This window comes from Chaetodon auriga, chromosome 22, assembly GCF_051107435.1.
Source record: "Chaetodon auriga isolate fChaAug3 chromosome 22, fChaAug3.hap1, whole genome shotgun sequence".
In the NCBI taxonomy this organism is placed as follows: Eukaryota; Metazoa; Chordata; class Actinopteri; order Chaetodontiformes; family Chaetodontidae; genus Chaetodon; species Chaetodon auriga.
Window position 1 is genome coordinate 12,236,246 of NC_135095.1, and position 25,428 is coordinate 12,261,673.

The following is a 25,428-nucleotide window of genomic DNA, read 5'->3' on the forward strand; positions in this document are numbered from 1 at the left end:
CCAAAGAAAGCCACAAATGAGAGTTCTTCCACAGTAGGCTGTCTATTCGCACTCATCTAGAAATTATTCAGAATGACCACATGAAGAGACGATACGGTCTGCCTTTATTAGGTCGCCAAGCATGTTGAAGACAAAACAACACTCTGGTAAGTGTCGCAACCATTTTCTTTTCAGTGTGACTTTGACCAGACTGACCCTCGTTATTTGCAGGCACTGTGATCTCGGAAATTAAGCTTTTCCTCCTGCTCTGGACAAGCAGGCAGAAGCAGCATAAACAGCAGAATTAAAAATGACAAGATACTTCCCAAAAACTATGTATCATCAAAAACTCATTTAAATGTCAATCATTCAAACAGTAATCATGTCTGCTCATTTTCTATCCCCCCCACAGTTGACCAGAGAACACACAAAAGAAAGCCGAAAACACAACGCACAAGAGCGCACACAGAAAATTCAAATATACTGCTGCCTCCAACTCCCATCAACCCCTTGAGCATGCCAGTTCCCCCTGAGTGGCAGAACATGTGTGTGCACTGACACTGAACATGTTCCCCTCAGACAACAGAACCCCAGGAACCCAACAACAATGACAAAGACAACATACACCCGTGCCTACGCTGCTGTGAAGTTTCAATTACTGGTAGACTTGGTGGCTGGCTACTGCCAGTCAGCCTGACAGGGAGGGGAGTGACTGGTGGTGGAAAAGCCTGAAGGACAAGCACTCCCACCAGGAGTGGTAGGAAAGCATGTGTGGGCCCGGCTCCACTTGACACCACTGTATGATAAAACCTACTCTGTTAAATTAAAGGGCAAGTTTAGATGCCCAAAAACTGTTTGCTATAGGATTAGATATGAAAAATGGTTTTAATACTAGTAATAATAATAGAATACAACCACAATCATCATACCTGTGTACATACAAAGACAGGGAGTACAAGGATGTTCAACCCAAACCCACTTGTGCATGACGAGGATGAGAATAGCTGCCCAATTTTTACTGAAAATAGTGAAAATGCATATAATTCATGGCTAATTACTATTCATAGCTTCCTAAAATATCTATTATATAAAATTAAAAGCAGTTTAGCTTCGGCTTTTCACATATTTTGTGTCCTTTAATACTTAACATAGCAAGACACGGACAACAAGAACCAAAATCCATATGAGGAGTCCAGATCAATAAAATCTGAACGATACCCAACCCCAGTCTAACCCCATGTCTCGGGGGCAATTCTCCAGAATGGGTGTCACTGTAATTGGCGCAGCTATGGTTGCGGAGGTTATGGCTATTATAGGTGAGTGTGGGGAGGCGTAACTGCTCACAGCATCGCTCTCTTTGTGTGTGAGGTAGAGGAGGGAAAGTATGGGGGTCCCGCTGCTCACCGTGACCTGTGTCTTAATGAGAAGGCCAAATCAATACGCAGCTGGACAAAGAAAACACGAACTACAGCAGCCATAGACTAATGTTTTTTTTTCAGTGGCAGTGAGCATGAGAGCGGGGCTAGGGTCAATTCACGTTCAATTATGACGACGTGAAGAGCAGCAACGACAGCTTAATTTTGACTCACCACAAACTTCAATTCTGAGATTCAGATTTTCCGTTCTCAAAAACAGCCTGGTTCAAGTCCAGTCGGGGAAATTTGTTGCGCGTCACCCCCGTCTCTGTCTCTCTCCACACGTCTTCTGTTACTTGTGTCTATGTTAAACTAATGGAAAACAGCCCTCCACAGTCGGACAAATAGACTGATTGATGACACATGCAATGTCTGCTCGCGTAGTCGACGCTCTCCTTTGTCACTTTCAACAATACTGGAAAAAACTATCCTTTCTCTTGACACGTCCGCTGCCAGCGCGCTGAGATAAATCCAGCAGTTTTCAAAACACTCGCACTTGTAGTAATTTTCTGGGAACACAGCGGAATAATGTGTATCGCTCAGTCAGATTTTAGCAGTCAACACCATTGTTGAGGTGGAAAGTATATTTTTTGTCAACAAGTTAACAGAAAAACAGAGGATGTGCAATGCAACGTGAGTCCAGGAGGATTCCTTACAATTCCTCAAAATATTTATTATTGTTATTATTACAAGGCTGCAGCACTATAGCATAATCACAGCACTGTTTCTGTGCAGGGAGATTCAGCCAACAAGCTAAATATTGTATGAGAGCAAGAATGAAGACTCAAGCAATCTTGATCAATTGTTCATGGACATAACCCACCAGCCTATAGGATCACACGTGAGGTGTTAACAGGTTTACTGGGGAAAAAGGACAGAAGAAATCACTTTTGAAAGCTCGATCAGCCACCAGATTATGAGCTTAGTACAGCCAACCTCAAGCTCTCGCTCTCATCTCGATCAACTTATTGACTTTGCCCAGCAATCAGAATTAATTTCACCTCCCAATTACTGATGCTTATGTGCTTTACAACAATGTAAATTGAATTTGCTATGTAACCTATGCAGAGGAGGTCTTGTAATGAGAAATATAATGAGAGGGATAGTTAAAAGCACCCCATGTGAAAATGAGCAAAATTGCTCTACATGCTCATATGTGCATAGTTCAGCAGGTCTGGAAAACAAATAAAGTCCAACACAAGAGGTGCAGAGAGACAGACGGGCAGGAGACAGGGGACACACACAAATCCTTAACAACATGTTCTCTCATCAAAGATGGCGAGTTCACTGCGGGTAGCGGACAATCCCGCAGTTTGACAAACATGGAGTGAAACGACAATGGGTGCGAGACGTCTCGGGCGAGAGGCTGCCTTTTAAAAACAGAAAAGTCCATTTCCAGTTGAAAAGAACAGCGGCTGGGCGGAAGCGTCTGACTTGACATTACATGAGTGGTGTGAACGGCACTGCGCCTCCGCTGATAACCCGTCGGATTCTATTAAAACTCCAGCACTCCAAAAGAATGCTCAAACTGAGGAAATTATCACTCACACACACACACACACACACACACACACACACACACACACACACACACACACACAGCAGAAACCCTCTGACAAGGATTCCTTTTCTGAAATGTGTGTGCTTTAAGGAAGCAGAGACAAACTGGAGAGACAAATGAAAAAGTTGGGGACAAAGAATGAAAGAAAGACTGTACGAGTGTGTGCATGCTTGGCCTCCAATGAAAAGCCGCTTTGTGCTGCTATCTGTAGTTTCAAAGGCTGCTAAAGGCCCAAGGTTAGTCTTGGGGCCACGAGCGAAAGCTTTACAGCGTCTAGGTGGAAAAGTTCTCTTCAGTACAGGGAGTTAGTACTTCAGGAGCACGTAGACGATGACATGCACAAGGACTCTCCACTGTGACAGCTCAGCGAGACCCACCACCCACGGTCCCGCTCGTACATTACAGATACAAAGCGGGTGTTACACTCTCTGCCTTCCTCCCAACTCCTCCCCTCATTTGTCCTGCCTCCCTCCCGATGAAAAACAACAGAAATTAAATTACAGAAAACCTACAACTGAAACGGCTTTCTTCACACACGCTGAAGGGGAAAAAACGCCACGCGTCTCCCTCCGTCGCCACCCCTCTGTCTCTCTCTCTCTCTCTCTCTCTCTTTCGATTGGATCGCCGTTCCAAACGAGGGATCCCTCATACACTCGTCCTGCGGCGTGGAATCACGTCAGCGCTCCTCTCCTTCTCCCTCTCTCTCGCAACAAAATGATTCATTTTTCTATTACGGCGATGAGCGTGTGAAATGAGCTATATAATCAATAGCATAGGTTTGTAAACAGCAGCCGCACTCCAGGGAAAATGTGTTTTCTTTTTGGAAACAATACGCTGACTGCGTGTGTGTGTGTGTGTGTGTGTGTCTGGTAAAGAAACGCTCATCTGACAATGTTTACAAGGGCAATTTACGGGAAATAAAGACATGGGCTGCCTAAAATGAAGGTAGCTTTTATAATACACAGGATGAACAGGCAGAGCTATGGAAGAGGACAAAAATATTGAGCTGCAAAATGTGGATACAGCAAGGATGGGTTTATTCACCGTTTGTTTTCTAAAACCAAATTAAACTGCTCAGAGTTTGTATTCTGTAGATAAAGTGGTGAGCTCTTGCGAACATTATTTTCAGTGCCTGTGCGTGCGTTTGTTTGTTGGGGTGGGCGTCAACATAGCGATGCTCACACACTCGCAGCAGTCACATTTGTCACTGCAGCAGGCATAACCTGTCGATTACAGCAAATAGGTTCACTCCTGTGCGTCTGTGTGATAGAACAGGAATGTGTCAGCATAAAATGGGACCTGTCCCTATGTAAAAATTGCTCTCATCAGCACCAAGGTTATAATGGTTAAAATGCTCAGTGCCTGTTTGATACTGCAGTGCAGGTTAAAGTGCACGGAACAGTTTGGGAAGATAAAATGAGACGGTTGAGTTCACAGCAGCTGCCGCACATGGTAGCGGTTTGCGGATGGACTTACCAAGAGTTGAGCGCGGAGCCTCTCATCCTCGGTGGCGATCCTCTCTCTTATTACCGCCTGCTGGATGCTCTCCTGGGCCACGGCTCGCTCCACAGACAGGATCCTGGATACCTCATCCTGGACCTGAGACTGGGCCTCAGTCTGAACCTTGGCTGCTGACCGGGCCTTCTCCGCCTCCAGCCTGTGGAGCATCAGTATTTTACATGATTAATAAATTTTGCCACTCATTTGCATTTTTCACACATCTTATGATGGGCAAAAATACTGCACAACCGAGTGTAACTTCAGACTGCACACACCGGGTATAATAACAATGCACCTCATGGCACAGGACTACTGTATGTACTACTCACTATTCTCTGCCCTGCAGCTATCTCTATAATGCATGACTGGATACTCAAATTTTCAGTGGACAAAGTTATGCTGTCCATAGTATGTTGCATTGTCTACTGCATTGCACACCAAGGTCTCCTTGTATTGCCTTGGTATAACTTGCCTGTATATACGGAGAACCATAAGCTCTCTTACTTTATTTCCAAATCAACCTACGCTGACATGATAGACTTTTAAAACACATACAGCTATTGCTCAGCTATTGCTCAAAGACTTACACAAAAGGATGCTTTAGTTAAGCACAGATAGTGAATAGCCTCATGGAAATATGATGGTAAATGTTATTTTTCAGAGCAGCAAACATTTTTTGTGAACTATCTGAGTACCTTTAGCAGCATCCACATCCACATGCCTGTTGTGCTGCATTATGCACTGCTGCAGTGTCTCAGAATTAAAAGGGGACAATGCTAATGAAGCACAGATAGAGGGCAACACGCTTGTACATTGATTTTCAACCCTGACGTCTGATTCATCCATGCACACGTGCTTGCTATTCCACGACTTGCAAAGAGGGGGCAACAGAGAGAGGTTACACACAATCAACCCTGAAAAAATAAAGTTGAACTCTGACTGGCCCGCTGTCAAAAAACCTGATGTACCAGTCAGTTAACATCTGCCAGACACTTCAAATCAGTTCCTATCATTTTCAAATGATTTACATTAAACAGTGATTTGACTATCAATATGTAATAGAGTGTAACAGACACTACCATTCCCCCAAAACGAGGATCATCAATCCAGTGAAGCAGTGGTAAAGACAGAGACAGTACGCTCTCTGCAGACACGAGACCACCATTTGAACCCTGTCACTAGGTTCTCATAGTTGCCTAGCAACGCACTCCCCATCCGGCGACAGTGTGCTTGATTGGAGAAGAGGAGGAATGTCCCTGAAACCCTGCGAGTCTTCCTCCGCGAGGAATCAAAAGGTGGCGGCAAGGTAAAATAAACACAGAACAGACAGAGCGAGCGCCGGAGTGAATGATGACAGACCGAATGAAGCCGGCGAGGGTCTTAATAAACTTCTGCCACAGAAACATCCTGAGAAAGCCCTGACAGACAGCCTCGACGAGGAGGAGGCAGGATGGGGAATGTTGACCTTATTGCAGATTGGGAAATATGAAAATTCCTTCACATTCAAATGAAACATCTATGATGCATAAGACCTCTGTTTTCAGTATTTTCAAAGTTTGAAGGTGGTGACTTTTTCTTTCATTCATGAACACTTGAGTTAAATGCATGACTCATTTACAGCCTCATTAGGCTCATAACGATAATTTAAGTGCATCATACTGCTCTTCAGGTGTGTGCCAACGGGCGTGCACCTGACACCTGGCATACGTCTCCTCCTCTAGGGCTCTGTTTTTCTTGGTATTAAAAGCACCCACCGACCTGCCAATGTGAAGAGTTTCCATCTTTTATTCCATTTCAAAAATCTCATCCATCTCTGTACTCACCTGTGAATACACTCAAAATTTAGAGAGTGATGAATTGTGATGGACAGGCTGGTCCAACCAATCACCATCCCGCGACTTTGGCTTCCAGCAGATGATGGGTAGGTCTAATAAAAATATGTCTGATGTCTTAAAGCTGCCATTTGCCCTGCAACACCACTAAATGTCAGAGAGCAGGACGAGACGGGGGAGACAGAGAAAGTGAGAGAGGGAGGAAGGAGCGAGAGTGAGCGGTGGCAACATGACATGTTTGGCCCTGAGGAAGTGAAGCAAAGAGGGAGTGAGGCAGAGAGTGGGAGAGAGAGAGATGGAGGGAGACGGAGAGAGACCAGCCATGTCCAGTCTCACAGTCCACTGGGCTGCACACGTCAGCACACTCCATCCATCATCTGGCTCCAACTCACGCACACACAGACACACACAGATACACACCCCCACACACACACGGGGTGCCTCCTAATGGCCTTTTACATTCACCATTTCCCTACAATCCACGCCTGCCTGCACTGCTAATGCACCCAAGCTACCTTTTCTCACGAAGCTTTAGCTGTTGGTACTGCCACTACTATGACAGAGACACCGTACAGTGTTTTTAGAGAAGGACTTCGGTGGTACTCATGTGGGTCAGTGGAACATGCTCAGCCTGAAATCTGAACCATTCTTGTTTGGTACAATATATTCAAACAATTAAATTCATTCAGTATTTCAATGTGCAAGAGCTGAAAGTGTCCAGATGTTTACAAGACAACCTCTCTGACACACCTACACAGTGTCAGTGCTGTTGACAAAAGCAACCTTTTGTTTACTTGTTTTGTTTTGCAAAAGAAAACCAAGCATGACAGACGATGAATGGAACCAGGCAAAGTGGAACCATACCAACAAAAAGGTTTGCCCACTGAGCAAGCTCTTCATCGCACAGTGTGCCAAATTATGAAGATCGCTGTGTGCTTTTTCATGACAAAATCTATGCAAACGATTAGCCTCACCTATTAGCTAAACGTTACCAACAAATGGTGAGCGTTATGGTGCTGCAACCTGGACAAGTGAAAGAAAGGAAACCAAGAAAATAGACAGCCTTGCAAAAAAGTCTGACTTCCTCGCAAGTGCTAACCGAAGCACAGACTGCTATCACTAGCTGGATGCTATCTGTCTGCTTCACCTCTATTGCTTTGCAGTCATTATTGCCCTGTCCCTGGGATATTGGACACATTTTTCATTCGACTGTAGAAGACTGGCACTGGGTGGGAAAGGGGAGCTTTGAGGTAGAGAATGGTTGAGTCAGACAGAGAGAGGAAAAAGACAGCACCTATGTAGGGGAGAGAAAAAAAATCTCATGTCTGCAGAGGATAAGTGGATGATGTTTGGCCCAGCACTGGATAGAAAAGAGAGGATAATCTTGGCCCAGTAACCTGTGTTTTGATGGCTCAGTGGATCGAGCCTCGAAAACAGAAAGATGGAGAGACAGAACCAGTGAGGTATTATTAATTTGAAAAGGAGTGGAGCGCAAGTGGGTCGGACTGTGTCGGTCTCTCCAGAAAAGCAACTCAATGTTTTCGGGAGGTGACCTTGAGCAGAAGCACTTCAGTTCTTTTAGGACACTATTTTTAAAACTGACAAGAGATCAGATCTGTGGCGAGTTAGATGAGAAATTCATAGGTTGAGTAGCTGAGATGCTGAAACTTTGGGTTAAGTGACTATAGTCAGGGCAAGCTTTACATGAATGTGTGTGTGTGTGTGTGTGTGTGTGTGTGTGTGTGTGTGTGTGTGTGTGTGTGTGCATAGACACACTTTCCAATAACAAAGGTAAACGCAGACATGATCAAAAATGATGTGCAGACGATACTGCATCAGCCAACTTAAATCCATTAAGCCAGCATTACTGAATACAGAGAATCGTTTCAAAATGAAATTGCAGGAAGAATCTAAACAAAAGGCATAACAAATTCATTATTCAAAATGAAAGAAATGGTAAATTCATGTCTTCTACCTTTCCCCCTCTCTTTACCCTCTGTCTCTCTCTTCAGCTCTTCATCCATTAATACTTCCTGTTGTTTACCTGTCATCGACACAAGATGTGTCTCAGTACAGTCTGCCTGTAAGCATGGATTCTGCCAGACCTGCATAACAGTGCAGACTCAACCCAAGCGCCTTGAAACAAAGGCATTTAAAGGCCCAATGCAATATTGATGTTGGGAATAATGTCGCTGAATGCTGGCTGTGAATATTTTATGGAGCTATGCACTCTCCCTGACACACATGTGCACACACACACACACACACACACCACGCCACACCTGACTGCGGGTGCTATGAAACGCTGGGACAGAGTTAAAATATGGGAAACAAAGGAAATTGTAGTGAGAAAATTTATTTAGAGGAACCCCCCACTTTCCAGAAGGAGCATAAATGCTGTTTTGTATTCCCTCTCTACTTTGCCCATAACTATGAAGAGATAACTGCAGTATTCTGAGAGATCTGCCCAAGCACACTGTCAAAACTGGATATCATTTTCATCATTGCCTCTGCTGCTGTCTCTTCAAATATCATAACTAGTGCATAAAGCTCAAACTCACAACATACAGCCATTTAATACACTAAACGAGGATGTGCATACAGTCTGTCAACTTACAGAGTCTTACAGAGCTTAATATTAGAAATGAATCACAGTTTGCCAACAGATTCTATATGTTCTCTGTAAAACCAGCTCGCGTAATAGCCAAACCACAGACAGTGGATTTGATTGGACAGAGTATATAACCATTACTAATCGACTGAAAAGGTCAGCAGCAAGCTACTGTACAGTTCCAGCATATTTACACTTCATTGACTGTTATTCGTACATTTCAAGTGGCCTTATAAACAGGAGGTGGGAGCACTTTTATAACAAAGCTCATGTAAGTAACATAAAAGTTGGTCTTATATTTTTGTAAAATTTAAGAGGTTTCATCTTCTGAAGCATACTTGTCTTATTGTTATGGTGATCATTATTATCATTATCATCTTGGGTGACAGAGTGCTGTAAGGTTACTGGGGTGTACTATGTGTTTGCAGTAGTTGTAAGTAAGAACATCATGAAGGAAGGTTAATGCAAGTGCAGATCAAAGACTAGCAATGCTGCTGATTCAGGCAACTTCCTTGGATTTGGGAAATTTTTGTTTTTTAATAACCTCCAAACTTTCTAAGTTTGCTAAAATGAGTTGGAGTTTTTGTGCGTGCGTCAGTGTATGTATTTCTGTGTGAACAAAGTTAAAAGATAAAAATAAACAAGATGTAAAAATGTGTAGGCTAGCCTCTAGTTGTGGTGTAAAGTCTGACCTGGGAGCAGTAACGAATTTACCAGGCTGGCTGGTTAGCAGGGAGGGAAGACAGAGCCTCTGAGAGAAGGTCAGTGTTCTCACTCAAAAGTCTGACACGCAATTATATCGCACTAGCCAACACAAGCTGTTTGACTACAAGCTGAAATAATGGGCAGAAGCTTCACAACAACGACTAACCTTTAAGTGTTAGACACTCAAACACATGCATTTCATGCACGGGAGGGGAGGCCGAGAAAGAGGGAAGAAATCAGAGTGAGATGTAGAGAGGGACGTTTGAGAAACAGACATAAGAGATGGCTGAAGAAGTACAAGGTAGAGGAGGAGCAAAAAGACAAGACGACGAAGGCAAGGTGGAGGAAAAGCCTGAGAGAGTAACCCAGAGCAGAAGAGGTGGATCGAATGGTGACGCAGGGTGAGTTAGGTTGAAGGAAGGGAGGCAGGATGGTGTAAAGGTTCTTTCTCCCCCTCATCCCTCCTTCTCTCTCATCCTTTTCTCTGAGTCGTTCTGCTCCGATGCCTCGCAGAGAAGCGGCAGAGGCAAATCTGCTCCCTGCAGCCGCTCCTTGCTACAAATGAGTTTAGGCTGCACCCAAATGAACTCCTCACAGAGCCTTTCCTTCACTCCGACCAGAGCAAAACATGCAAAGCCTGATCTCTGGAGTTCAAGTATGGCCTTAAAGCCAAACAAAAGAAATACTACCTAATCTAAACACCACTGCTGCTCAGAATCCCCTCGATCTGTGTACCCCACATAGCAATGTTGCACAGGATAGAATGGAGGAATTATACTAAGTGTGGGAATAATTAGATTTTACACTAAGGCAAATTGAAAGTGTCAGTGCCTTATGGAGGTCTAATGTCCTTTAACGAGACATACATTTTAGGCTAATTTTGGCAGTTATCTCCCTTTTACCGCCTTTCAATTTAGCACGCTTGTCCTATTGTGAAATAGCAAGCATTAGTTATTCACACTGCTTGTTATCAACAATACTTTCTCCAAAATAGTTTGGGCCAGTACTAAGTGCTTGGCAGAAAGAGAGTGTGTGCGCAGCCAGAGAAGAAAAGAAGCATATTAGAGTGTGGCTGTAGAGGTTTAAAGGAGCATGTGTGAGCTAAAGAAGCAAACAATCGGGGGGTCCAGTTAGCCTTGGGGTTTACAAACTGGCCATGTATTAAAACGCCACTGGATTGCCTGGTGACCTTTTGTTGGACGTGATCCCCCATCCCTCTCTCTTCTCCTCCTCCTAATAAATGGGGGAAAACACACAAAACAAACAGCAAACAAAAGGAAAAGGGGAACCGAGTGAGTGGCAACAGGACTTCCGACGGCTATGAATTAATTTATTTTTGAGTGACTTCCAAGAGATGAGCATGTAAAAATTCAGTGTACTCCTCGAGGACATCTTAAAAACAGACAACCTGCGGGAGGAATTGTTTGGGTTGATCACGACCTTGAGATTTTGGCCTCATGTATCTTCTGCGTGTGTGTACATGCATGTGTGTTTGTCCCCAGCATCCTGGGGGTTAACATTTTCTTCCATTTCCCTCTGTTCAAGCTGTGCAGCAGTTTCACTGCAGGGTTCTGTAACTGGTGAGGCACTGTGCAGTCTTGTTAGCTGAGCTTTGATACTCACACACACACACACACACACACACACACACACACAAACAAATGAAAAAATGCCTCACTTCAATTTGCAGCAATAGCTATCCAGTCTCCTTGCTGAGTCTTCTAGCAGAGCAAAGGCCAGCAACACTGTGCCTCGTTTGCATTCGACGACCAAAAACCCCCTTTAATTACTGTTTGCACTGTGGGAAAGTGAAAAACCGTTGCAATTGGATTACAGTTTGACAACCCAGGTGAGAAAAAAGAAACTTGGATCCTCTCATCTATTTCAATTAAAAGAAAGCATCAGTCACCTTTATCTGCAACAACTACAAATTCATAGAAAGGTTCAACTGGCGGCAAAAAAGGAATGGAAGACATTTTCAGTCCTGAAGGATGGTGCTGTGTTTGCTTAAGCCGAAAGTTTTGTGTTTATTTTGCTTAGAAGTTTTTTTAGATTACTTTTCAACTCGCATGACGGGTGAGCATGTGTGTTTTTTTCCAAGACCGTATTATTATTATTATTATTATTATTATTTTTACCGCATACTGCATTTTATAATTTGCATGACGCTCTTCAGGTATATTCCCTTCAATGATACTCTTCCACTTCTCACACAATACTTGTAGTTGTTTTAGTGTCAAGTTGAATGTGAGCAACAATCAACAGGCCAAATTTCTTCTTCACAGGGATGAAAAACAACTCTATTTAGTTTTATGCTTGTAACAACAGCGATTGTGTGTCGGGCTCTGAGCCCTGCCAGAAACATGGGTGACCCCACACTCCGCACTGTGCCTGAATGCATCCTGCTTAGAAACAGACGGAGCACTGAAGACCCTGCTACTGCTCTGCTAACATGCTGATTTCACAGGCTTTCATGCAGTAGTCCTGTATAACAGGCACGTCAAAGATACAGGATATTGTCACACATACTACAATAATTTGCATTCCCAAAAGACCCAATTGCGGGTACTGTCAGTGTGCCATTGTTTTTCTTAATCTAACTGCATGAGGAGGCATTATGTGCCAGTTCTAACCAGAGAAGTTAGTGAATGTGTTGAGCTAAACAAGACCCTGATACGGTCAGGCGTGATTTGTGATCAAGTGCTGGCTAGTCTCTACACAATCTGAACAGTTGATGTCAGTTCTCACCACTTCAATTAAGCTGTATTTAAATTTTAGTGATGTTTTAGCGTTTTCTAGTTTAGCATCATTACATTTTTATTTATTTTCTATTACATATTGATTCCAGACAAACCCCAGCACTGAGCTACACCTTTTAAGCACTCCTTAAATCGCAGCATGCACTATAAGAGCTGTCCCATGCATTACTGTCTGCCAAACTATTAGCAAGGAAAGGGGACAAAAATACACAGACAAACACACACACACACACACACACACACACACACACACACACACACACAAAAAAACAGATAGAACAAAACTAATTTGACAAAATGAGCGAATGAAAAAACAGTGCACAAGCCACATTAAACACTGATATTAATATACACCTACACACATATATACACAAGTGCTGATTGCCTATTTACCATTTCATGTTCAGTTAAGTCTTCTTAAGTGAATACTCAGCCCAGGCCTCGCACGAACAAAAATTGAGGGCTTGAAAGCCACCATGATTTCAATTATTTGCAAGGAGGCCATAATTTTGAGGCACTTATTCCTCTGAGCAGACATCAATAAACGAGCTGCAGGAAGCAGTTACATCAAAAAAAAAAAAAAAAAAAAAAAATTGCTAGGAAAAAAAAATCAATAGACAAATGATTTCTCAAAACCACTTGTTAATTTCTCTGCTCTTGAATGAGCCTCAAAAACGAGGCTAATCGCTAGGCTAACACTACCTCCCCCTGGATACAGAAGGGTTGTGTTTTTTCCCCTCCATGCAGTACAAGAGCACCTTTAGTGGCTAATCATTCGCCGGGGTCTACTGGAGATCATCCATGTCTATTAAATAGAGCGAGCGACGCGATTATCGAACATTATGGTATGTGCACCTGCTTCTTTAGGGTCACAAAGAAGAGGAGAGGAGAGTGGAGAGGAGAGGAGAAACCTACTCCTTACATGAAGACTCATGAAGACTATGTTTCCTCATCAGGCAGGGCTAATGTATCACCCACTCAACACCCAGGAAATTACCTCAGGATAGCACCCTCCTTTCTCAGGCATGATTAATTGATCCGGACAGAACAAGAGAAGGAGAGAAGAGGCAGAGATAGAAGGAGAAAAAAGTGCTGATGTGCTTCGGAAGAGAGGCAGATTGGAAACACAGTGGGGATCGGAAAAGACCGGCGCTGACCTTTTTGACTATTAATGAAAGCGGGAAATGGCCACGTCTAAAAATGTCGTCATTTTCAAATGAAATCCCAGAACAAGGTTTGACACGAGTGCAGTCCCCTGATTCAATCCATCATGATCTGAAGGAGGACGGCATGGCAGAGAGGAAGAAGAAGAGAAACACACGCCACAGCAACACCTAAGATTCTGACTTCAGCAAAGCCAAAACACAAATTATATCAATTTACCTCTGAAATAAATAAAATGCTTTGCAAGCCCCAAATGTTAACAAAATCTGGTTCAGCATTCAATACCAAAACATTGTGTGTGTGTGTATGTATATGTGTGTATTTGTCTAACCAGGCTTGCAGCTCTTGCTCTGCCTTGGCCCTGTCCTGCTCCAAGCCTTTATACAGCTCATCAGTGATCTTCTTCCTCAGGGCCTCTTCATCAACTGGAGACAAAAACAGACCAGAGAAAGAGAGTTAGAGCGAGAGGTTTTCAAGTGCACTGCTGTTGTTTACAGACAGGCACATTCTGTTTGTTGAGACGCTGAATAGAGTCATGATGTAAAAAAATAAAAATAAAAAAAAAGAGAGAAAGGTGGGTGTTTTTCCAGCAAGTGTCGGAAAATCTGAATTTAAAATGAGCATTTGAAGCAATTATTCAGTGAAAAGTCTGTGTTTTGCCTGAGCAGACGGCTCTGGTTTGTTACTAGTGCTGCAACTATTAGTTGACTAATTGATTAGACCACAGACAGAAAAATAATAGGCGACTATTTTGTGAATGAATGAATTGAAGTCATCCTAAAAGCAAACACTCCTCAGTTCCAGCCAGTTCTGGAGCAAACAATTAATAGTTTAATTAATAATGAAAATAACTGAAAGTTGTAGCCCTGGTTGGTACATTGCTGTACGCCATAAAACATTCTGCAGTGTTTGTTTAATTGAGTGTGTGTTGTCTCTGCTTTCTGTGCGTGAAGCCAGGTGGGACAGAAATCTTGGCCTGAGGCTGCAATGCTATATGAGGTGTGTGTGTGTTTAGGTAACATATGCATTTTTCTGTTTGTGTGTTGTGTTATGTGCAGTATTATGCTTAAATATCGTGGGCCTTGCTGCTTTTGACACACACACGCTGCAGCCTCAAATCACAGCATCGTGCTTCTCTATCTATACATATTCATGTCAGACCATCACACATGCATGACTCCATGTCTCCACCGGTGTGTCCTGGTGGGTAATTAAGCACGAAAGTAAAGATGCCAGCCTGCGACCAGGCCCGAAACGTGCTCTGAAGGCAGAAGTGCCATGCGGTGTGTGCTGCGACACTGCAGCGATGGGGGGAGTGTCTGAGTGTGTCAAGATTACTCTCCCGCTGCATTAGTTAGATGGGATAATCCCTATTGTCAGTGTCTATTATTACCTGGTAACATGTGGTCACAGCAAGCCAGTGGACACACACACGAAAAACTAATTCCAGCTAAATCAGATTAATAATAAGACCGAAAATGCGCTGAGGCATTTCTTTCTTATCTGATTGGGTTTGCATTTAATGTTAAACAAATACAGGCAAAGACAAAAAGCAGCAAAACGGCCTTCTGCTCCAGCATCGTGTTTTGTTACAGTGCCTGTGTGGTGCTGAGGGATTATTGTAGTCATGCTTTCATCTGTCCTTGTTCAAGTCCAACATGTGTCGCTGCTTCACATCTCAATCACGTTCTTCAATTTCAGTATCAGGAAAGTGCAGGAACACAAACCAGCAGCGATCAGTTCTTTTAACTTGTAGCTGTAGCTGCCAAAGAAATACTTAAATATAACTTAAATGTGCTTAAGGTTGATGTGAATTAAACTGCTTCTTCATGCAGCACCCTTTGGATTTGGAATCAAATATATCCACTTTAGTTTCATTGTTTTAACAAAAAAGGAGTAATCGTCCAAAAGCAGAAGCCGCAACTCCAGATCCACATCATAGTCTAATTAAATGTTTTAAATGGTACTTGGCTCAAAGCCCGTTCACCAGTTGTCTTAGAAATCATTTTAAAAGGCTTCTGAGTTACCCTGTGGATAAAAAAGACTGAATGACTAACTGAAAAAAAAAAAAACAGGAAACGGTTTGGCTTTGAATTAACATTTCATCTAGGAGTGGTGATAGCAATAAAAGGAGTTTCATTTTAGCAGATTGAAGCTTCTTGACTGGTGCTTGTGAGATCCATTTGTAATTAAATAAGTCCAGAAAACTCAAAACAAACATGCTGAAAGATTGTCATTTTCTTCAATGGTCCAATATAAAAATAAATATAAGTTTGTGATACTGTTGAATAGATGGACATAAGCCACTAAGACCTGGTTAAAGCTAATGCAACTGGTGTCATGGACAGATAAAATCTTGGCTAATTAACAAGTATTTCTCCATCCACCTTCTGTCAGCAGCTTCGTCACTCCCACTCTCTTAATAATCTGCCCTCAAGTGACGTCCCTGCTCCAACACGCAAAACCAGAACTCAGCTAACGTAATGTTTTCCTCTGATTTCCAACCTCTGTGGCCTTTTCGTCTCCGCAGCGGACGACACATAACAAGAACTCACAGTAGGAGAACTATATGGTGCAGCAAAGAGAATGAATAAGCGTCAGGTAGAGGGAGGCTTAGCGTGACAGGGCTTCAGAAGAAAACACAGGCAGTGATTGACAGTTGACAACTTTTCGCTGCACAGTGTATCCTCAAAGACAGAGACTGCTGTCGCCGACTGTCCAGAGCGTGAGAAAATAATATCCATCATGTCTGACAGCACTCAGAAGCACCATTGATCTCACTGCAGAGGAGAGTCTAATTACAACTCGACAGAAAGACCACCTGTGGGGCTAAAATCCAGACTTTGCCATCTGTCAAGAAACATAAACTATTTTTACATCAGGTAAACATGACTTCAGATGATATGCAATGGTTGCCTTCAGTCTGCTAAACAAAGCTGTGGCTTTATCATGCGGCTGTTATCGTAATATTATGAGTTAAAGCTGCAGCTAACCTAGTAATCTGCCAATTACTCAGATTGATTGATTAATCATTTTGCCTATAAAACGTCAAAGAATTGTGAAAAATGCTCATCACGAATTCCCAGAGCGAACAGCGACATCTTCAAACCGATTCTTTTGTCCATCCAACAGTCCAAAGACTCTTCCTTTGTGACCATAAATGACACAGAAGAGCAGCAAATACTTAAATCTAAGACGCTAGAACCACCTTTAAAGCAGCACGACTCAATATTCTTATATTAAGCATGAATCAAATGGCTGGAGATAATGTGAAGACAAGAAGAAGACAAACACACAGATAATTTTCCCCCTCAGCTCGACAAAGTGTTTTTCAGCTCATTGTTTCGGTTCAGTCTCGGTGCTCTCATTTACATCATTTTCACCCACAGCAGGCAGCTGTTTTTAGAGAAGAGGCCGCAGTGCGCTACTGAGCATTTAACGGCAGACAAACAATGTTAAGGGATAGCAGTTAAAAGAGCCAGATGTTTCCCTTAGAAGTTAATGGAAACCAAAGCTGAGCTAAAATGAGAGTGAATATCGAACTCGACAGCTTTAAAGGGTGATACTGCTGCATGTCAATGTTGTGTTTACAGCTTGTTCCACTGCTACAGCAAAAAAAAAAAAATCAATTGATGCAGCTTTAAGTAAGAGTCTCAATTTTCTGAACTTTCGAGGTAGTTCTGAGTGAAATAAACAATGAATCACTGTACTTGTTATGTCATCATATGTGCATTATCAATGAGGCATTAGAAGTACTTTGATTTTAGGCAAAAAAAATAGTTCTATTTCAATGGTCAATACTTCCTACACCTGAGAAAAAAGTCTCCTTTCAGGCTTTCCTCCTTCTCCAAACAACAACACTGTGCTGAAACGCCATTTCTGCCATGATGAAGCCAAATGCAGAATCCCTTTGAAGAAAACTCCCCAGTTACTTCCTGTTCCCTCCAAAGATCTTTAAAATAGATGAAAACGCTGCGTACTGGACACCAAACTCAAGTGCCACTTTAAATCAGAGGTCAAGCCTCCTAAACTTTCTCCATCAGCTAAGACTGGCATTTCTGTATCAACCGGCCTTTAAAATATCTCACATTTAGATTGAAAATATACACCCTTTGGCTGTGCACAATGAAAAGTAACATTTTAAAAGTCCACTAAGTTCAGGCCAGCCTAAGCAACTCCTCATTTATCACCACATCCTCGCCAGCCCTGCAGAGAGAGGCTTCAGATTGCTTGCGGGTCCACAGGGTCAGGCATAGAACAGGTTCTGATATGATAAACACTGTCTGGGGTCCTTGAGGGAGGCTGGTTCGGGTCAGAGACAATTCCAGATCGACAGAGCTTGTGTCAATCCTGAGTAGGACATGTAAATGTTAAAAAGATTAAAAACTCATCATCTTTTTAGACATGTCCCCCTCCTTCCCTTTTCCGCCAATCACTGGACCCTGTGGACAAACCCATAGAGGAGGAGGAGAGGCGGTGGCGCACAGGCTATTGGCAGTGGAGATAATAGACGAAGGCAAATTGCGTTTCTCATCAGAAGTTTCATTAACCCCAGGACCTGCGTGGAGGGCATAATCTGTAACATTACCACTTCCTCACGTTTCTCGATCGCGCTTAGCCGAGTCACCGCACAGCTTTCATGATGTTCAAAATAGGAAAGGGGGGGGTGTGCCAAGAGCAAGCTTCCAGTGCTGGCAGGCAGGTGCCATTTCTGATTTTCTCTTTTATCCACACTGTTAATTCAATCTCATGTTATGGAATAGGCCCGAAGTGATGATTTCACATTCACAAGATAAGTCAGTCTCAAGAGAAAAGTGATACTGTGGCTCTCACAAACGCACTAAGTCACCCACACTTCTCCTATTGTTTTCCATTCCCTCTCCCATTTTGCCATTCTCTCTTCTGCAGCACCTGGCTGGAGACATCTTTAAGCAGGCTATTAGTCCGGCGCAGTGTGTGGGCTATGGCATATGAATATTTATAGCACATTGGAGAAGGTGTAGGAGGTTCAACCTTGACTGTGGTGTAATCAGCACACATACTGACTCAGATCATGATTTAGAGACAGCCGACCTGCTGAGAGCCTCACTCGATACCCAACTCTCGTGGACACACATAATCAATGTCTGCCTCATTAAGGTCTTACCCTTTCAGGATTGGACTGAACTTTGCAACTTTTTAACAAGATTCACATTCGTCGTACCTTTTTTTTTTTTTTTTTTTTTGATTCCTTAAAAAGAGCAGGCGTGATCAATCGTCCAAGTTGACTTTTTTTTTTCTCCTTCATAAGACTTGATGAGGTACGTGTTAACCTGTGCGGTGACCTTGCAAGGGGATTATATACAAATACCACAGTAAATGTCAACCAACGTCACTGTAGTGTGATATGGTTAATATAAAGACCCAAGGCCTGATAGGGGTCAGCCCTGAACAACAGCAAACCGTGGGAGCGATGGAGCAACAATGAAACTATAATACACACAAACAAACAAACACACACACAAACACACACACACACACACGCACGCACGCACAAAACCCTTAGAACTGCAGATATACTGTGCACACAAAAAGTTGGATAAGGGGAAAAAGTCCTTTCTGTAATAGAAATTTTTACTCCCATAGTCTTACAATTATGTGCACTGTGCTAACGGTGGCACAGTGTGCTACTACTTTGGCTGCATTCCAATACCCATACTACCATACTATTTAGGATGCCAGAACAAGATAATTTTGTGTCCCAGTACGTAGTATCAATACCGGGGTGTCCTGCTGCATCCGATGCATTTTGCAGTACATCAACCAGCATGCTTTTCTGGCTGTTCTGACCCACAATGCACTGCGCAGTGGGAGATACGTCACATCAAGAGCACAGACAGATGACAGAAGCCACAATTGAATACTTACTGCATGCAACAGCACATGCAGCCTCATTACGCACTAAGAGCAAAAAGGAAAAGTAGGCAATTTGGAACGCGGCCTTAGACAACCCCGAGGGAAGAAAGTTAGATAAAGCTCTGACTGGACAGAAGGACTGCTGTCCATTAATTAAAAGACAACTGTGTCTCTGAGGGGGATGAATGTGGGATGCTTTGGGACCGTATGTACAAACACGATCGCAGAACTTCATAAAGTATCTCTCAGCCCAACAAGCTAAGAGGTCCATTTGCACACGATTAACTGAATATTGCAATAAACTCCTAAAATAGAGTCTCTCTTTGTGGAATACATCTGTATTTCAAGGATTTATGACACTTTCTCTCATTTTCATTTATCCTGGAAGACCTCTTCTCACACTTTCCACCAGTGTTTCCGTGTGTGGCAACACCAGGTCCTCCAACAAAAAACGTAGTGACCACTTCTGGAGGAAAAAGACAGATTTGTAACCTTTCATTAACACCGTGTCGTGCCATGAAAGAAGCTGACCATTTCTAGTATTTACTACACTCAACACACTCCACACCCGTTAAGTGAGATGTTGTTGTGTGTATAATTTAATAAGAAAATTAATTGGCACGAAGAGTGAGGGAATAACTTTCATCATGGACAAAAATGAAAGTCTGTCGTGAAAGTGGCCCTGAAGCTCGTGTTAAAAACAGACCCAGAAATGGAATATACAGGAATAAATTCTATTAATTGGCTGATTGCATTGCTTGTGTGTTCACACAAAGAGGCGGGTGGCTAGCACAAAATTCAGTGTCATATCACAGAAGCCCTATGGCCAAATACAAACATAACACACATACATACACGCAGTCCACCTCATTCCCTTAATGAGGCCTAGTGGTTTGCTGTGTGAAACTGCGGAGGTGTCGTTTTAATCACTGGAGTCAGTGTGGCGTGGCATAAGTTGGCCTTTTTTAATTACCTTACTGATTGAGCACAGTCAAGGATGGGGAAGTCTGCCCACACCATGGATGCCACCCTCTACAGAACCAGCACCCACGCCCTGTTCTGTACTTTGTAATGAACGAGTAACTTCCAATGTCCTCTGCCGGATATGTCATGAGATAAGGGACGTGCACCCACAGTAAAGAGACAACAAGGAGACACGAGACAAAGTGAGTTTGCCTACGTATTTGAGACCTTGTATACTCATTTTGTAGCTGAAACAACTCTATTAAATCTGCAGTATCAGTGCAGTTTGACAGTTTATCTGTAGTGACAGGGTTTACTTTAGCCAATCTGCATCCATATAACAAAAAAAATGAGATTAAAGTCACTGCTACTGTCAAACTTTGTTCATAAATTCCTTTGGACATCTCAACGGGGACTGTACAGATTCTCCTTACAATGACTTAGAAGCTGAAAACACAAGATACATATGATCATTTTAGATGAATGTGTTAGCAAGCAGTTACCTAATTACACACCCTGAGGATGTGGAGCAACATTAGCATTCGTTTGGAGATATACTGTACATCTGGTCACCTGGTGAATGTAAGTTCAATGCCCACTGTAGCCAAAACAACTCCGATAAAAGAGGTGAGAGTGAACAAAAACAGCAAATCTGCAGACCAGAGGACTGAAGCAATGAGCTGAAGGACACTATAAAAGACATATTTAAGTTGCAATATGATCCCTTGTAAAATATTGATCACAGCTGTTTTAATTAAGAGGAAATTATGGAAAAAAAAAAAAAAAAAAAAAAAAAAAAGGAAGAGAACTTACCCAGATAGATCAAAGCTTTAGACTACTGCTGAGTTTAGTCTCACTATGCTGAGCGATCTCGCAAACCAGCAGGAAGGAGAACGGTTATCATGACAGCTTGAGCTCCACGGTGACAGAGGCAGAATGGAGGGCCGCTAATTACACCATCAATTTATTAACATTATTACAAGAAAGAATCAATAATTTCATTAACAGTTACTGAATGGCAATGAATCATAATGTGACCGAGGCTGCCATGAGGCCCATTTTTAAAAATGAAGACTAATTACAAATTGGAAGAAAAGTTGGGGACAAAAAGCTTAAGGTGGCTCAAAGTAAACACCCACACGATCAGCATAATTAAAATTCAGAATAGCTAGACTTAAAATAAATCCCCAGACAGTTCATTCCCTCATAACCTTTGCCTTCTTATTAACCACAATGCTCAAGAAGCGTCCCATACGTTTCGAGAATTTGTTCGGTTTTTGTGAACGAGCACTGACTCCTGTCTCTTTGTAGAAGATGCAAGTTAGTCCAGGGCAGTTGTGAAAATGACAACTACACAAATTCAGTAAATAATAAGAGAAAATTTCAAGATTAAAAATGTTTCTGGTGGCAAACTGTATCATCTTTAAACTCATAAAGTATTTAGTAAATCCTCACACAATCACTCTGTCATCCATTCTACATACAAAGAGGGATCTTGGTACACTTGTCTATGCCTTAACATTGATTTAACTAACCTTGAACACCGTGCTATTACATAATTTCAATCAATACCATATTACTGAACAACATATATATTCCATAGCAATAAATCTTGAGCTTTTCTCATTTGTCACAACTGCTCCCATCAGCAGTTGTTTGTGAAATGTGTTAAAAATACTGATTTTTAGCACAGTGGAATAATACTCACCAGGCGGTGCAGCAGGAGATGGTGGGGCGGAACTTGACTCGGGCACTACTGCTGACTCAGGGACAGGAGCAGGAGAAATGGGCTTCACTGGGGGCTGAGGAGGAGGTGCAACTGGTTCACAAGGAGCAGTAAACTCAGGCAGGGGAGGTGCAGCAAATGGCTCAGCGGGCTGCGGGGACAAAGCGTCCCCTGAAGGATGCAGGGGTGGTGGCAGGATGGTGGCAGGCTCGAAAACAGGAGGGGAAAAAGGGGGTTCTGATTCGGGAGGAGGGGAAGCAATGATGGGTTCAGTCTGGACAGGAAGAGGAGGTGGTATGGGTTCAGGTACAGATGAAGGAGCAATGGGTTCAATCATATGTGAGGGAGCAGTGGGTTCAATTATAGGAGGAGTGGAATCAACAGATTGATTAATGGGAGGAGGAGATGATTCGATAACAACAGGAGGAGGAGCAAGCGGAGTGATCGTTTCTACCACAGCTGAAGCAGGGCAGGGAGCAGGAATCAGGGGAGCAATGGGAGCAGGAGCAGGAGGAGGAGGGGGTGCTGCCACAGGCTCAAAAGCAGGAGCAGCAATAGCATTAGTAGCAGCTGGGGGTGGTGAGGATGGGAGCACGATGTCAATTATGGTGGGTGCTGCTACCTGTTCTGTTGGAGGCTGAGGAGGAGGTGGTGGAGGTGCAGCCACAGTCTCTGTGGCAGATGGAGCTGGTGGTGGAGGAGCTGGAGGTGCAACGGGTTCAACAACAGGAGGGGGAGGAGGCAAGGAGGTGATCGGGTCAAAGGGGGGAGGCACCGGTCGCAGGACGGGTAAAGGAGTGAGGGCAGGCGCCATGGAGGGAGGCGGAGTGGGAGCATGTTCACGTTTAGGAGGTGCTACAGGTTCCCTCATGCGGTTGATGACATTCTCAGAGAGCTGCAGAGCAGAGTGGAAGAAAGGTTTCAGTGGAAAAATGATTACATCATTTTTTCATAAACAGTTCAAGAACTTGCTTTTTTCTGCTTTGTGTGCAGCCTGACTGAATGAGACAACATGTTCATAAGTCAGCTTTACAGCTGCTGTTTAACCAGCTTTAACCAGTCTGAATGCTAAGCTAGTCATCTCCTCGATTTTTGAATGAGGGTATTTCCCCAAATTGTTCCCATGAAAAACTAAACGCTGTGTTTAACTGGAGTAGACAAAGCTTTGTCCTCAATCTGCTTACACAACCGTTCAGGCAGTAGCATAAACAGGATTACACCTCACTGAAAGACAACATTAGTCTCACTTGGTTGGCTTGCCAGCTGAGTAATAATAGACAGAGCCATGCCAACTAAAGTCTTATTTGATTGACTAAAGCCTCTCAATCTATATTTAACATCAGCCGACAGTGGCACAGAAGAAGTTGTGACAGCTCCCACCGTGTAAGAGAGGCTGACAGTCACTCCATGTCAATGATCACCACGCGCATGTATTCAACTTTAAAGAAAACTCCCATAGGATATTATCCACAAACATGAATGCAACCGCCTGTGCAGCTCGAGTCTGTTTCATTCATGCACTGACAGACAGCAGAGCACGAGGCTGGTGACGTCAACGTCAACATTCCCACAAGGACATTCAAACGTTCAGTTTCTAGCTAAACTTCATGGCAGCTCTTGCAGATTTTAACTAGGTGTTGTTCAGCTGTGTACTCCTTGAGTACTTTAGAAGTTTTCAGAATGAATGAAAGGCAGGCTGCCCGGACTTTGCTTGCAGTAACAGCTTAGCTAGCTGCTTTTAGACAAGCTATTTAAGGCAGTCGTTAGCATAGCATTTACGATAGAGCTTAGTAACGTCGCACAGTTAAACAGAAAGTCTTAACTGATATCGCTTTAAGGCAGCCATGAGACACCTGATACACTGTGAACAGGTTTGGATACTGTCCCTTACCCGTATGCCCTTCACCACCGTTATATTCTCGTTCTCATCTGACTCATATGACACGCGGCGGGTACTGTTGTTCGCTCCCATTGTCGGACCGCAGGTTGCCGAAGTGTCAGTTATCTACATGTAATGTGGAACACTGTCCACTTTTGTTTTTCTACAGTTTACTTGCGTTAGAGCCAGAAACAACTGGCTAGGGCCCACACCGCCGCTGTTTCGGCACGTCCGCACTTCCTTAGCATGACGTTTTTGAAAAACGTGCGAGTTGATTGGACAGCAGCATCAACGTCTGTACATCGCTGATTTTCATTGGTTATTGTTTGCAAGCGTTACAGTGGGAGTGTGACAGCGTTTCTTGTCTGCTTTCTCAAGTCTTCCTAAGAAGTTTATGAACAGTATGCTTGCTGTTTGATGTATGTATAATCTTCCACCATAACAACATATAATGACTGTTAGAATGTTCTGTTTTTTTGTATTATGAAATATTTGACATGAAGGATCCTCAGTTATCCTGTTAGGTTAAATAAGTGCCAATTAATATTTTCTCTTAAGTTGTACAAATAAGAATGCATGTTGCCCTCTGTAGTGATTTCTGATTGATAATAAGACTTACAAAAGTTTTTCAGCTTGCCAAATATGAATGCACAGCCACAGCCACTAAACAGCTCAAAATGCATTTGCATTTAACACAAACAAGTGACAGGAATTTTACCTAGAAATAGTTAAAGTTTAAAAAATACTCAATTATTTTAGGTATGAAAACCAAAGTATTGATGTTCCATATACTAGTCTTCCATGAATCTGAATAAACTCTGAAATCACTCACTTTCTTAATATATCATGGTCTTCAGTATGTAATATATTATTCAAGTTAAATAACAGGAATCAAAATACTAGCATTGCAGTCGGTGCATAATGACTACCAACACCAGAAATCCATTATTCAAGCTGTTTTGAGCTGGTGGAGGACTTACACAAAAAATAATTTAATAAATTGTAAAGTTAGAGTTTCAACTCAACACAAACACTGGTCTTCTTACTTATTCTTTATGTAGTTGCTCATCTTGAGCAGAGAAAAACAGAAAAAGAAAAGAGCAAAACTATAGTGAGAGTGGAAGAGGTGGAAAGACAGGGAGGAGAGGAGATGGGGTGTGCAGAATACTCGCCTGACTGATGGAGCAACATTGTCAGATTGATTTTAAAAATGCAGAATGGCAAAAGGAGTTGCCAAAACCATCAGGGAAAGCAGCTCCTGAAATGGAAATAGAGCTGCATTCTCATTGCAGGAGAGAGAAGAATGAAAGTAGAGACCCATGACATGACCAGATTCACATTGCTTTAGACATCTCCCAGTCAACGCTTTACCGATATTCCTCCCAGTGCACGTCTTTGTTGTTTTTGTATAGCATACTATCTAATCCTGGGAATTAATG

The 25,428-nt window shown here is 42.8% G+C and overlaps 1 protein-coding gene across 7 annotated transcripts in view; it reads right to left on the reverse strand.

Moving 5' to 3' along the window:
- The window catches only part of chchd3a (coiled-coil-helix-coiled-coil-helix domain containing 3a), a 66,802-nt gene extending 42,556 nt beyond the window's left edge, over positions 1–24,246 (reverse strand). For 4 of the 7 annotated variants that reach the window (XM_076722474.1, XM_076722473.1, XM_076722471.1 and 1 more), the window contains exons 1-4: positions 24,002–24,227; positions 22,093–23,005; positions 13,858–13,951; positions 4,432–4,612 (exon numbers count right to left, since the gene is read on the reverse strand). In XM_076722474.1, coding sequence (XP_076578589.1) covers positions 4,432–4,612; positions 13,858–13,951; positions 22,093–23,005; positions 24,002–24,082 — 1,269 coding nt within the window. In that variant the 5' untranslated portion in view covers positions 24,083–24,227. Of the gene's footprint in view, positions 1–4,431; positions 4,613–13,857; positions 13,952–22,092; positions 23,006–24,001 lie in introns of all 7 variants that reach the window. The other 3 variants (XM_076722477.1, XM_076722476.1, XM_076722475.1) reach the window with 3 other exon arrangements.
- Positions 24,247–25,428: the final 1,182 nt, after the last annotated feature.